Source organism: Sus scrofa, chromosome 18 (genome assembly GCF_054392235.1).
Source record: "Sus scrofa isolate SSC_HxYL_T2T_F1_AM1 chromosome 18, Sscrofa_HxYL_maternal_Yorkshire_Landrace_v2.0, whole genome shotgun sequence".
NCBI classification, from domain to species: domain Eukaryota; kingdom Metazoa; phylum Chordata; class Mammalia; order Artiodactyla; family Suidae; genus Sus; species Sus scrofa.
The window spans coordinates 50,343,294-50,358,523 of NC_139400.1; the positions used below are offsets into that span (position 1 = coordinate 50,343,294).

At 44.7% G+C, this 15,230-nt stretch overlaps 1 protein-coding gene across 12 annotated transcripts in view; it reads left to right on the forward strand.

Annotated features, from left to right (window-relative positions):
• PDE1C (phosphodiesterase 1C) overlaps positions 1–14,222 on the forward strand; it is a 609,477-nt gene extending 595,255 nt beyond the window's left edge. For 8 of the 12 annotated variants that reach the window (XM_085005901.1, XM_085005893.1, XM_085005895.1 and 5 more), the window contains one exon: positions 1,281–3,466. In XM_085005901.1, the coding sequence (XP_084862027.1) occupies positions 1,281–1,294 (14 nt within the window). In that variant the 3' untranslated portion in view covers positions 1,295–3,466. Of the gene's footprint in view, positions 1–1,280; positions 3,467–11,750 lie in introns of those variants that run through there. The other 4 variants (XM_021079206.2, XM_021079208.2, XM_021079211.2 and 1 more) reach the window with 2 other exon arrangements.
• The last annotated feature ends 1,008 nt before the right edge of the window (positions 14,223–15,230 follow it).

Here is a 15,230-nt window from a genome sequence, read left to right on the forward strand (position 1 = left end):
ATAGTTCATTTCATCTTTCTTCTGTTGATGGTGCTTTTCAATTTTTTTTTCTATTACAAACAATGCTCAACATAATGTTGGGCAAGAAAAGTAAGTTCCAATAAGATTTACACTATCTAACACAATTTGTATTATATTTTAAAACAAGCAGAAAATAGACATTTTATGGATGCATATAAATGTAATCATTGAATGACTCAATGCACCGGAATAACTAACATTAAATTCTGGGAGTTCTTGCTATGGCACAGTGGGTTAAGAATCCAACTGCAGTGGCTTGGGTCACTGTGGAGGCAGGGATTCGATCCCTGGCCCAGTGCAGTGGATTAAAGCATCTGTCATCACCACAGCTGTGCAGCTGCAGCTCAGATTCAGTCCCTGGCCCAGGGACTTCCGTATGCTGTGGGTGTGGAAAAAAAAATTCTGGATGATTTTGGGAGAAGAAAGAGAAACATCATGGGATCATGGAGGGGTATATTAGATACTTAACTCTACCTTGATATTTACTCTCTTTAAACAAACTTTTGAACAAATATGCAAAATGTTAAGATTGGATTAAACTATATTGGTAGAATATTCTATTATCAACTATACTTTTATGTGTGCTCAAATATTATATATTAAAGAATTTTAAGTGAAACATCTGTGACTGTCTTCCAAGACAGTTGTATTTGTCACATGCTTCAATCATGAAGCCACCAGAGACTACTTCATCAAAGAACCACTTGTGAGGTGTTCCTGAAATTATCAAAGCTTCCTCCTGAAACTCCAGCACTGCTCCAGGGGCATCACATTAACTCCTAGCCTACCTATAGCAAAGTGACTCTTAGATGATAAAATAATAGCACCTGCAGCCAATTTTTTTCTAGAGCCAACTTCTACTGTTCCCCCTATGAGATTTGTGAACCCAGTCAAGCTCCGTGGGTCGTAAATGATGGAGAGCTGAGGAAATGTTGGCTCTCACTGGAGGAGTGGCCCAGAGCTTCACTTCCAGTCATGACTGCTAAGGATGGAGTCTAGTCCATGGCTTCTGAGCAGATGCCCTGAGGCACTTCGGTCACCTCTCTTTCCTGAAGTGATCCTTTAGATGGAAAGGTACGGTACCGTAGCCATTGCTGATGCAGATAGCTGATTGCTCCTGTTTGTGCAGCTGCTGGCGTGCACGTAGTGTCAGCAGTAGATGCAGCTCTGCTTCTAATCTCTGTTGCCTGATGTAGAAAGAGTTTGTGTGTTAAGATGCCAGCTGGCTTGCAATGACATTGTTGTGTGTCTTTTTCTAGGGGACTATGGATAAAACGTCCATCCAGAGGATTCCTCGGAAGAGAACTGACCAGCTCTGAGGTCTGAAGACATTTTAGGAAGCTTATGTTGTTTTACAAAAACAAAGTAGTGTGTGTATTGTAAGTTACTGAGTGATTAACTTCAAAAATGGTAACTTCTGATCTTCCTAACACAGGTTTTTAACAATAAATACTTTGATATGTCTTGCACATTTATCAAAAATCAGGGACAATGCTAGATTCTTAACATATATTATCTCACTTAATCCTCCCAACAACCCTCTAAGGAGGGTACTGTTATCTCCATTTCACATATCAGGAAACTGAGGCATACTCAAATAAATAACTTGCCCAAAGTTAGCAGATGGCAAGCCTGTGCTCCTCGCTCAAGTTTCATTGTTAGGCATAATGTCAAAGAGTCCACACTATAATGTACTCTGCCTGGGAATTAAATCAATTAAATACATATTGATTTCAAGCACAACTTTGGTGTGTGACAAAATCTTGCATTGTTTTCATTCTGAGTGAAGGTTCCCATAAGTACTTTCTCTGCAATCGTCTTTTAATCTTCAGTTCAGTTTGAGGCATATCAGTTGTCGCTCTTACTGTGGACCAGAGCAAAGCTCATCTGCAGTGATTTAACACTTCAGAGCTCTAGAACCCTGAAGAACTAGATCTTTACAGGCTTCTTCTGGCACAGGTCATTGTGGGTATGAGCAAATGTCAGAGCTACTGATTTAGCCTGACATGTGGGAAAATGCACACATTGTTAAAAAAAATAAAGCAAAAGACTTAGCTTAGGGAGTTCTCATTGTGGCTCAGTGATAACAAACCCAAGTAGTATCTATGAGGATGCAAGTTTGATCCCTGGTCCCTCTCATTGGGTTAAGGATCCAGGATGGCTGTGGCTGTGGAGTAGATTGGCAATTGCAGTGCCAATTCGATCCCTAGCCTGGGAATTTCCATGTGCCCCTGGTGCAGCCCTAAAAAGACAGGGAAAAAAAAAAAAGACTTAGCTCGCATTTTCTCCCAAATATTTTTCTCCTCTGAAAGTGCTTGCCTCGTGCATTTTGTGCTGTCCAGGGAAAACAAGATGAAAACAAAGAACTCGAAATGGTCATTGGGCGGACTTTTTTATTCTTTTTTTATTAGTTAAAATCATATTTTTGTAGTTCCCTGGTGGTTAGGGGTCTAGTGTTGTTACTTCTGTGCCCATGGGTTCGATCCATGGCCGAGGAACTTCCACGTGCCACAGGTGCAGCTAAATAAATAATATTTTTATTAAATTAAAACATTAATCATTAAGTCATAAGGTTGCAGGGCATTTAATAGCTAGCAGTTATTTGAATAAGGGATGAGCTTATTTTCCAGCCTTATTTATTGCTCCTCTTCTTTCACCTGTTTGTCAGAGGGGCTTGAAATGTGTGCCGCAGTGTCTCTACAGACTATAGTAAGACCTGTAGAAATGAGCTGAGATTGTAGCATGGGTATAAAATGGAAGTGCTCAGGCCTCAAACTTGAAACTTCAAAGGAAAGGAACTTGCTGATATTCTTTGAAAAAACACAGGCAGCAAGTCGAGGTATTAAGACATTGCTGATGCAAGGGAGAAACGTCAGGTTCTGTAGAGTCCAGTCAACTTTGCAGATATGCATCACACCCTGTCCCATCCTCATGAAGTTCATAGCCAGGATGAATGATCTATGAGGTGAAGCATAAGGAATCTCAAAGCCCAGGGAATCAGTGATTCGAGAATGGCTTCCAATAAAGGTGACTCTAAGAACGATTATGGGTCAGCATAATAAATGCAAAGAATCTAAAGAGTCAAAAGTGCCCTTGTCATTTTCCTAAAGACATCAAGATTAGAGTTCAGGGGCTGAAACTCCTTCCATCCTGGCAGGGTGTCTAGGCCACCCTTCCCGGCTGGGAGTTCCAGCACTCTTTATACTTATGGTTACCCAAAGGGATTGAATGAACCTCCATATTGGTACACTGTGTAAATAATTTAGAACGAGGACTAGGTTTTTCTGCTTTGCTTAAAATAGCACTTGGTTTCAGCAAAGTGTTTCCCTCACTTTTAATGGAAAAAGTATATTTTTCACAAATGCACATTTTGGATAATTAGCCTTTTGTGAACCACAGTGGTGTATTCTCTGCCAAATAGTCACAAATAAATTCATTAAGTTAATCTCTTCATGTGTGCTGAGGTCTTTCATGTGGGTAAAATCCATTTGTATGGGGAATTACATGGCTTTTCTATACTGTAATAAGAAATGCACCAGGGAGGGCACCATTAAAAGGCTCCCATGATGACCTCTCGTCTCCTGTGCTGTGTAATAATGGTAGCCGCGTACCCTGTACCCATGACCTAACTGGCACTCTGCAAGGTTGCAAGGTACCGTGAGTACATTATCTCAGTGATGGGCCCTTTAAATTCCCCACAATGGCCATGCAAAGCAGTCACCATTTTTCCTGTTTTACAGAAATCAAAAACCAAAACCCTGAATCTCGCAACAGATTAACCCCTTAGGATCTCACAGCAAGTGATAGCTTAGCTCTGCTCTGTGACACCCCCAAACCCACTCTTCTCTCACAGTACCGTACCACCTGTCCGCAAAATAGATCTTCACAGATTCCATTCCTGTCACAGATCTTAGCTCATGGCCAAACGCTGGCCACTCCTGTATGCGATAACCAGCCCCACCAGCTGCCCCAAACATCGCTCGGAGCTTAACTAGAAGCCCAATTACTCGTAAAACAAACTCAGCCTCTGAGCGAGTGGTTCTCAACCTGGCCATGCCTTAGAATTGCTGGGCATTACGAACATACTGATGCTTGGGCTCCACTTTAAAATAACAGCTTCCTTCTGAGACTCTTAGGGGTGGGGCTTAGGCATCAGCAGATTTAAAGCTCTCCAGGTCATCTGATGGGCATCTAGGGTTGAGAACTACAGATGGAAGCAAACAGCTTCAGGGTGCATGAAGTGGTTTCTCTTTTCTCTGTGGCTGTGTTCCTCCAGGGACGGAAATGCTGGCTGGGTCATCTTTCCACACAAGGGAGTGGTTTGGTTCAGGCAGTGTCACCTGGGTTTTTTCCGGGTACCTTCTCAGACAATGAGCTTCCTGTCTCCTGTGCTCTTTGCTCTGTGAGTTTCAGATATGTTAGTTTTCTTGTTTTCTTTCTTTCTCTTCCTTCCTTTCCTTTCCTTCCTTCCTTCCTTCTTTTTACTCTTTAGGGCTGCACCTGCAGCATATGGAAGTTCCCAAGCTAAGGGTCGAAAGGGAGCTGCATCTGTCAGTCTACACCACAGCCACAGCCACACAGGATCCGAGCCATATCTTTACCCTACACCACCGCACACAGCAACGCCAGATCCTTAACCCAATGAGAAAGGCCAGGGATCAAGCTTGCATCCTCATGGATACTAGTCACATTCATTACAGCTGAGTGACAACAGGAACTCCCAATTAGTTAGTATTCTCATTTTCTTGAGGAAAAGAAGGAGAGCCAGTCTTTTCCAATGTAGATGCTGGATTCAATTATCCTAGTTTTAATATAAACTGCAACTTGAGGACTTTAAGGCTAAACCTTCACCTTAGACAACAGTATATCGGATGTACATGGTTGAAGAGTAATTTTCTGGCTGCGCTAACGTCGCTGGATTGTATTTCTACCAAAGGAAGGCACGACGATCCGCGTGGTCCTCACTGATGCGCGTTTATGTCGAGGAGACAGATGAACTCCCCGGCTAGAAAGCATGCTGCTGCTGAGTTTCCCTGGCAGCTGCACATCTTCCAGATAATTCCTGAAATGTAGGATCTTCCTCTGCAGAAAGGGATGGAAACTAATGCTGGATGAGTGCCTACTATGTGTTGGCACTCTGCCGGCTGTTTGACCCGCCTTGGTTTTTTTTTTTTTTTTTTTTTTTTGGTCATTCTCACTCAGGCCTCTGCAGTAAGTGTTATTATCTCTGTTGTTTTTGTTGGTATTGCTGTTGGTGGTGGTGGTGGTGTGGGAAACTGAAATTATGTGTCTCAGTCATATGAGGGCAGAGACGGAACTACCTCTGACCTCCTTCCAAGGATGAGGGGCGGCTGCAAAGGAGGCGATGGACCTGGAGACACTGAGTGATGCTGAGGAAAAGCCAGGCTACTGGGCTCCTGTAACAGCAAAGCCCCATGTTCACAAAACGTTGTTATATGTCACTTTCATTTTTTAAAATGTCTGCCGGGAAGCCCAGAACAAGGAGCAAGTCTCTTGTTCTGGTGAAACACATTCGCATCTTCCACGTGCCACTTAAGGAAAAGAGCAGCTATGAAAACCAATTCAGCCAAACTGCTAGTTCCTAAGGGTGTGTTTCTGCCTCAGACTGGGATGCACCTGACTTGATTCCGCTCCACGTGGAGCTGATGTTCCCAGCGCCAGGATGCTTAGCTGATTGCGCATGTTCCAACGAGCTCGTCTGCAGAACAGGTGATTCACACCAAATGTGCTAATGCTGACTCCTTAAGAATCAGGAAGGCGGGCTGGGAATCCCAGATGCTCTGAGAAGATGTCCCAGAAAGAAGCTAGAAAGAATCCAGGGAGAAGCCACACCCGGAGGGCGAAACTGACATCAGGCCGATTCTCTGAAAGGGGCAGAAGGAGCGGCACCCTTGCCAGCAGCCCAGGGCGAGCACTGGAAGGACAGTGGTGCCCGTTCCACGTCTTCCCTGCGCTCCATTCGCTCAAGGTTTGGTCTCCTGTTATTCACCAGCGTTTCCCGACGCCATCGCTGTCACTGTAGTAAAAATACAAGTTGCCCTTAACTGAAGGCCTTCTTTATGCCACCCCCGTGGTAAGTGCTGGACATGCCCCCCCCCCCCCCCCCCCCGCTGAGCCCTCCCGAGGAGCCCTGCTAGGGGTGTGCTGTTTTATTCAAGTTACAGAGGGGGGAAAGTGGTGCTTAGAGAAGTTAAGCGTTTGCCTAAAATTAAATAGCTGGGAGTGGTGGAAAGAGGCTGAAACAGCTCTTGCTCTAACTGCACATCTCTTGCTCTCGCATGTACCCCTTAGTCAGACACCAGGAACATCCCTTTTGGTCTGATTTGTGGCTTTTCCAAGGGTTCTATTTATTTAGAAGAGATCACGGACTCTCAGTGTTGGCTGTTCTTGTTGCCGATTTTCTCACAATTCTCAAGTGATAGCATCGGCATTGCTTTTTCCAACAAAATAGTGCTTTTTCATTGCTCAGAGCTTTTGCCTTCACAGTACACCCAACAGGAAGAACAAACTGTGTAGGTAGGAGAGAAAAAAACACCTAATTCTGAAGACCACGGTAACTTTAATTGATGCACAAAGGACTCCTCCCCAGCCAGGCAGTTCGTTGTGATCAGACCAGAGGTAGAGCCCTGGCTGGCTCTTTAAGGAGCATTTGCAGCAGGTGCAAAGTGTTACCACTCTTGTTTCCTTTGCGATGATAAGGAGGGGCGAGGTTGGCGAGACTAAAACAGTAGTTTGTAAACTACTGCCCTGTGGAATTATCTGAAGAGCTTTCAAAAACTCTTAAGGCCTTGGAGTTCCCGTCATGGCGCAGTAGTTAACGAATCCGACTGGGAACCATGAGATTGCGGGTTCGGTCCCTGCCCTTGCTCAGTGGGTTAACGATCCGGCGTTGCCTTGAGCTGTGGTGTAGGTTGCAGACGCGGCTCGGATCCCGCGTTGCTGTGGCTCTGGTGTAGGCCGGTGGCTACAGCTCCGATTCGACCCCTAGCCTGGGAACCTCCACATGCTGCGGGAGCGGCCCAAAGAAATAGCAAAAAGACAAAAAAAAAAAAAAAAAATTCTTAAGGCCTCAGCTTAACCCCTCCCCAGATTCTGCTTTAGTTGCTCTGGGGTACCCAGGATTTTTTAAAGCCCCCCAGGTGGTTCCCATATGCAAGGAGGGGTGGGAACCACCAAGTTAAAATTCCTCCCAAGACCCTGTGGCTCCCCTGTCTTGATTGTTTGTCTCCAGCCTTTAGACTTTGGGAGCACCTGCTAACATCTCAGCCTTGCCAGGTGAGGCGGGTAGACAAAAGCAGCTACTTAAGGAGTTCCTGCTGTGGCCGAGCAGTAATGAACCCAACTAGTATCCATGAGGACAAGGGTTTGATCCCTGGCCCCACACAGTGGGTTAAGGAGCTGGTGTTGCTATGAGCTGTGCTATAGGTGGCAAACTTGGCTAAGATCTGGTATTGCTGTGGCGGTGGGATAGGCCAGTGGCTATAGCTCTGATTTGACTCCTAGCCTGGGAACTTCCACATGCTGCAGGTGCAGCCCTAAAAAGCAAAGATGGGGGGGGGAGCTACTTAAGAGAGCTATTAGGAGCTCTCTTGTGGCATAGCAGGTTAAGGATCTGGTGTTGTCACTGCAGCAGCTGAGGTCGCTGCTGTGGTGCCAGTTCGATCTCTGGCCCCAGGAACTTCCACATGTCATGGGCGCAGCCAAAAAAAAGAGAGAGCACTTGTTAGCCATGAACTTTCTGCAATTCCTTCCCGAACTGTTACTACATGCATTGTTTGAACGGGGACTGACTTTGCTTCGGGCGAAATATGATTGCAGAAACCAACAAAGATATTCAAGTTTCCCATTTATCATACATAAATACTCAAGGATTAATACTATACATGAGTCACTATTTAAACTTATTACGGTAGTTATTGAAACTTATCTGAACTTTGGTCCCAGGATATTTTAAATATGGGAGCTCTGAGGTCAGACGGCTTGGACGTGGATGCAGAATCCAGACTTCCCTCGTGCTGGCTGTGTACACTTTGCAAAATTACTTAAGTTCTTTAAGCCTTAGTTTCCTCCCTCAAAAAGGGGTGATAATAACACCTGCCTGTTGGATTGTAATGACGATTAAAGGCTAGTGCACGTGAAAGTCTGAGCATTGTGCCTTGCAGATGATGTATGTCAGGGATTATAATTATCTTGCCATCACAGATCCTGAAATGAAAATCACAGGCTCAGTTCTTATATCACTCCACCCTCCATGGAATGGATGTTAACACGTCAGTCTTTTGCAATTCAAAGCTCCTGGATGATTTTTATGCATTTTCATAAGGACTTTGCATCAGATTCCCAACAGATGCCAATAGACACTGATTATAGAAATGGCGTGTATGGCAGTGGGATTTTGCTCTTCATGTAAATCAACATTTAAGAGGCAATGGGAGTTCCTGCTGTGGCTCAGAGGGCTAAGAGTTTGATTGGTATCCATGAGGATGTGAGTTCGATCCCTGGCCAAACTCAGTGGGTTAAGGATCCAGAATGCGAGCTATGGTGTACACTGCAGATACAGCTTGGATCCTGTGTTGCTGTGGCTGCGGCGTAGGCGGAAAAGCTGCAGCTCCAGTTTGACCCATAGCCTGGGAACTTACATATGCCTCAAGTGAGGCCTTAAAGAGACCAAAAAAGAAAAAATACAGATCATGACTTTCCCAAGTTCAGGCTTTGAGCAGAAATATGTGCCTTTGTCAAATCTTCATTAGCTGATGAGAGCATTTTCTGCAAGGAAGTTGCTCTGGGAGAAGAGAGCAGAGTTTGTGAACATGTCCCCAAGAGAGAAAGGGTCCACCTTGCTGATGATCAAGCCTAGGAAGGAGGGGGCAGGTTGTTTCTAGCTTGGTTCTTCTCTGCCAGGATGGGGGAGGATTGCAATACTACTGCTTGGGTTCATCTGCGGGAGGTGGCCAGTCATTGAAAGGAACAGAGTCAGCTCCCTTCCGGGACTATCTCAGGAATAAGCAGAAGGCGAGTGAAAGAGTCCTCAAGAGGCCACACTCGCACCCGGAAGAAAGGTTCCCCCCCCCCCATTAAATTCAAAATGGTGCCCTCTCCCTGGCTCTGCTATTCTGCCCTGTCCTCAAGTCACGCTCCCCTGTGGAGGGGAAAGGCAATCAGTGCCTACAAACAGCACTATATGAATTTGTCTTTTCCTCCTGCATTTTGAGTAAGGGTGACAGCAGGCGTGGAAGTATTTCCACAGTCTCAGTGGGGAGCCGATTTCAATCAGTGGGTGCAACTCTATTTGCAGCGACTCCAGTGGCAGGGAGAGTTTTTGTTCTGACGCTCAGAATTCTAGCAAACGGTAAATGTTTCTTCATGCTGAGAAGTGGGAAATTCAATAATACTTTGGCTGAGGGTTCATGCTGAGTCGTGAAAATAGAATGAATATGGAGAAGGCTTGTGACTTAAAGAGCAATAACTCAGCTAGCCCAGACATGTGCGCAACAGTCCACGTTTCCTCCGAAGCTCTCACCTGTTTCTACTCCATTCTCTAGTGTAACAGGACTGTTTTTATATTTGTTCCTAGAGTGTTTTGTGCTGCAATCCCTTGTTTTACACTAAGAAACAATATACTGAGATCTTAAAAAACAAAACAAAAACCTCTGTTCTGCATACCCACTAAGTCACTACTGGACCTTTGTTGAAAATCTAAAATTATGTGTTTGGCGGAGTTGGTGTGGGTGTGAACAAAGCTTGTAGCAAAAGCATCACTTATTATGACCGAACATTTTTTTATTCTGTAAGCAAGTCAGATTTCAGACGGGGTTACTGGAATGGAAGCTCCATGTGGGCAGAGATTTTTGCCTGTTTTGTTCACTGTCGTCTCAGCAGGACAATCGGGAAGCACTCAAGAAGTCAATGAATGGATATTGAGCTATAGGCTGTGAAAAATATACTCAGCTGGAGTTCCCGTCGTGGCGCAGTGGTTAACGAATCCAACTAGGAACCATGAGGTTGCGGGTTCGGTCCCTGGCCTTGTTCAGTGGGTTAACGATCCGGCGTTGCCGTGAGCTGTGGTGTAGGTTGCAGACGCGGCTCGGATCCCGCGTTGCTGTGGCTCTGGCGTAGACCAGTGGCTACAGTTCCGATTGCACCCCTAGCCTGGGAATCTCCATATGCCGCGGGAGTGGCCCAAAGAAACAGCAAAAAGACAAAAAAAAAAAAAAAATATATATATATATATATATATATATATATATATATATATATATATATATATATACTCAGCTGTAAGAGCTCCGAGAGGTCTAGCACTAAAACTCAGCGAAAACTCAGGGTTTTTTTTGTTTTTTTTTTTTTGTTTTTTTTTTGCTATTTCTTGGGCCGCTCCCGCGGCATATGGAGGTTCCCAGGCTAGGGGTCGAATCGGAGCTGTAGCCACCGGCCTACGCCAGAGCCACAGCAACGCGGGATCCAAGCCGAGTCTGCAATCTACACCACAGCTCAGGGCAACGCCGGATCATTAACCCACTGAGCAAGGGCAGTGACCAAACCCGCAACCTCATGGTTCCTAGTCAGATTCGTTAACCACTGCGCCACGACGGGAACTCCTGAAAACTCAGGTTTATGGACTTTCTATCGTGTATCAGTTTGTGGAATAGCTCTGATACTTGAATCTATGGAAGAAAGTTATCAGTTTTAAAAAGGTTACATCACTGGAGCTCCCTGGTGGCTCAGCGGCATATGGATCCAGCATTGCTAGTGCTGTGGCTTTAGTAGCTGCTGTGGTGTGGGTTGGATCCCTGGCCTGGGAACTATTGTATGCCAGGGGCGCAGCCAAAAAAAAAGTGACATCACTAAACTTGATCATCATGGACAAAAATGGACAGGGTAAACAACGAAGAAAAAAAAATAAAGCCATGTTTATACTAGAGATAACCTCTGCTATGGTTTAAGTGTGTATTCTCCCAGATTTTCCTATGCACAGATTGTTTTTATAATAAGATTAGATGTATATATGCTTTTTTCACTTAACAGTATTACATTCTAATAAGTGTGTAGTATATATCATTGTTTTAATTTGCAATTCCCAAATGACAAAAATTGTTGAGGATCTTTTCCTATGCCTTGCAGCCCTGTGTATATCTACTTTGACAAGGAGTCTGTTCAGATCTTTGCTTATATTTAAATTGGTTTTGTTTTCCTTTTGTCGAATTTTACGAGTTCTTTTATATTTTGGAAACAAGACCTTTATACATGTGTTTTGCAAATATTTTCTCAGCGATGTACTTATTAGCACTCCAGGGTTGTATGCCACTTTGCAACCCTGAAAGCTTGCATCTGGGCCTGAATGCAGACGAATGATATGGCCCTGCTGCCCTGTGTTTGCTTTGCTTTTGCCCCAAGCGAAGCCACTGCTTCTCTTCACTGCCTTAACCCCATCCCTTCCTTCTCAAAGCAACTTTATATTCTGGGGTCATCACTGTCCAGCTCTAGGAATTTTGTTTTCCTAGGAAATTGTCTATTTTTAAGTGAACAAAGTAATAATGTGCTTATTTCATCTATTTGCAGTAAGACTTGTAGTGAGAGTTCAACTCTGTTTCCTGGTTTTAAAGAAAACAAACAGGTCTCAGGGCCAGGAAGTTGCCCACAGGAGATAGGCGCACCCTGTCGTTGGTGAGGCTAACCATTTTGTCTGTCTTCCTTTGCATGGCCCCCAGTCATCAAGGCTCCTCTGCGTCATTTTAAACGCCCTGCTTATGCATCCAGCTCCTACGCACCGTCTGTCCCAAAGAAAACTGATGAGCATCCTGCGAGGTACAAGATGCTGGATCAAAGGATCAAAATGAAAAAGATTCAGAACATCTCACATAACTGGAACAGAAAATAGGTCCAGGGGAAGAGGGAGTGAAGGAGAGGCCTGCCCATCTGCCTCTGGCCGCTCACCAGCCACTGTGGGACACGCTTCCAGGACCCCTGGAGGCCTTTGGGGCTGGTGTGTTTTCTCATGGTTGTGACTCCACTGAGGCACAGTGAAGGCTGGATGTGAGTTTCTTCTTTGTTGTTCTGGGACAGACCCTTCAAGTCACTGGATTTGGGGGCCAATGCAGACTCTAGTGGCAAACCAGTAAGAGTGTGGTCCCATGTGGCTTCTATTGTTCTAGACCTTTCCAGACCAAAGTTCAAATGATGTAACCCATTTAGAAAAAAAATTCCTCCCCATTGACACTTTTTTCATCCCCGGAAATTAACTTGCCCCAATGAGAATAGTGGTTTAATAATAATTATTGGATTTAAGGAATGCACTTCTAAAAACATCTTTTCTGATTTTCAATACACATCTTTAAAATTCAAGGAAGCATGGCGCTTGCAAAGTAAATGCCTCCCACACAAAATCTGAGCTTCTGAATGGAACATGCTTACAGGGAAAGGAGGACTTTCTGATGGATTGTGTTCACAGGTATGTTTTTTTTCTTTTTCAGCTACACCCGCAGCATATGGAAGTTCCAGGACCAGGGATCGAATCCCAGTCAGAGCCGCGACCTAGGCCAGAGCTGCAGCAATGGCACACCACAGCGGGAACTCCCCATCGGTATTTCTGAATTGAGGTTTCACCAAGAAGTTCCAAGTTAACAAGGAAGACCCTTGTCTTCATTTCGGTTTTCATTGCCTGCTTCATGCCCTACAGCCTCATTGTACCTGTAAGGATGAGAATTTGCAGGAGACGCATTTTGGCCCTGCTGCTTCTGGTCCTCTACCATCACTCAGGTGGACAACACCTGAAGTCAATGGGATGTCAGAGACTCCTGATTTAAGATTCACCCAGGAGGTGTCCACTTCGTCTTAAGGTCCTGGTTCAGGAGAGTATACAATCCTGAACCTAATCTGAATTCCTTACTTTCAGATTTTTTTCCCATAAGGTCAGAGGTGACTTTAGGTTAGATTTCAGGTCATCTTTCCAGCAGACCACATATCTGAGTCCCTTTGGAAATCCAGTTTCTCTTGGAGCTGGTGGCAGGATAGAAGCCAGTAACTTACCTCTTTGGGGTGACATTTGCTAGCCTTTCTGTATCTCTCTCTAGAATCTTTACTTGGGCACTAAGTTCACAGAAATCGTAAGGAAAGGTTCCAGATCAGAAATGGCTTTGGATCCCTTCAGAAAGGGCCTGGTGCGGTGGAAAGCTTTGGGTTTGTCAGGTAGGTCTGATCTCTGACCCTGTCCTGTCTATAACTAGCTGCAGGTCCTTGGTCTAATGGCATAACCTTTCAAAACCTCAGTTTGCTAAACTGGAAAGTGGGCTTCATAACCCCACTCTGCCTTTGGTGGTGAAGGTTAGGGATAATGCAGGTTCTGGTTGCTATTGCCCAGCCTGGAAAGTCCTAGGTGCACAGCAGGGGTAGCTGAGAGCCAGGAAAAAAAGCTCAGGGATGGCCTGCCCCCCTCCACTGCCCTCACCCTACAACGAGGGAGCTGTTCCCTGAGCCACAGCTTTTGGGTCTGATTGCAAAGGGCTTGGTGTCCTCTCATTCTCCATAGTTCATTTCTGATAAACCGCAGTCATGGAAGTCAAGTCAGCACCAGAGTTTAGTGCTTATCGTGCTAGTGAGCAATTTATAATGTGCTTTACCATGGTATTTTAGGGAAATTTAGTTATTATACAGAAAGGAAAATCACTGTGACATTTTTTGTCAAGGAAGCAATTGTAATTCTTCGCTCCCTGCTTGGTACCCGAACCAGAGGACCCTTCTGTAGGCTGGTAGAGTCTAATCCAGCTGAATTAGGTTAACTCAACAGGCAATTTCCTACCTGTTTGAACACAGATGCCTCCGCACTTGCTGCACAGAGCTACCTGGCCACATGAGGAACCCGTCCATGGCAGAGTGGCTTCCGTGTACCCACCCACAGGTGATGTCCATGACCTTGCCCTCTTGGGTATTAAGACTTCACTGTGGCTGTGCTTTCTTGGCTGTGCTCCTTGGTGTTGGTAGCCACGATCCTGGGGATGAAAGGTGGCTCCTCTGTCTTCTTTTATCCCAAGACATTACTTTTCAGCCTTTGCTAATTTTTTAGTAGAGCAAATGTACAGATCTGGAAGTGCAGCGATGCTTGTAAAAAATTTTTTTTGCACAAGGGACTGTATAGACATGCCTGGTTATATTCTTACAGCAAATAAAAAGATGCTTTTAAAGGACTTTCTTGTATGTGAGTCATGTTTTTCTTTTTCAGAATCCTGGGATTCACTGGCAAAGAGTTAGATTTCCCTTATGCTTGGCACACTATTCAGTCCTGAATATCTTGTCAAGATCTAAGAATCTAACGTAGCCGTTTCAATTCGCTTCCTGATTGTATAGGTAAGGGCAAAAACAAAAAACCAAAAAAAAAAACCTCTTCCTCCCTACAACACAAACCCAATAGATTGTTAATATGAGTAATAATAGCAGCTCGTCGATAGGTAAACATCTATGTTATCAATGCAGTTTATATCATTTCAGACTAAGCTGTATAGCTAGTAAAGTACCAGGACTTTGAGGTTAAAAAAAAAATTTAAATCTCGGCTCTTTTTGAAAATGATGATTTTTTTCTATTATAGCTGGTTTACAGTGTTCTGTCAATTTTCTACTGCACAGCATGGTGACCCAGTTCCACATACATGTATAGATTCACTACAAGTGATTAGCCGTAGTTCCTAGTGCTATATACCACAGGATCTCGGCTCTATCTGTTGGTTGCTCTCTGATCTTCACTAAGTTTTGTCACCTCTCTAAGCTTGAGTCTCAGCTGTAAAATGCGAAGAGTCGTCTGTGACCAAGCAGAGCACAGGCTGAACATATAGTGAGGATGCAATAAATATTAGCGATTATTTCTTGGAGAAAAAGTGGGATACATGAAGCGAGGGCTTGAATCCAAGATTGATGTCCCTTTCCAGTCCTGTGACCTCAGGTAGGTTATGAGCATTCATCTATATAAGGGGAAAAAAAAAAGTTAATTTAATCATATGTCACCCACCCAGCTAGTCCCACAGGCACCAGCTTCTGCCTTGTGCTGCACTTGACTCTTTGGTATGTGTTTCCACATTTGCTTGGAAACTCGACATCCCCACCCTTGGCGCCCCCGCCCCCCCACCATGTGTGACCCTGCACCTTGGAGTTCAGGGGGCTCCACCTTTATTCTTCCCAAGTTCCACCCACAAAAGTTCGCT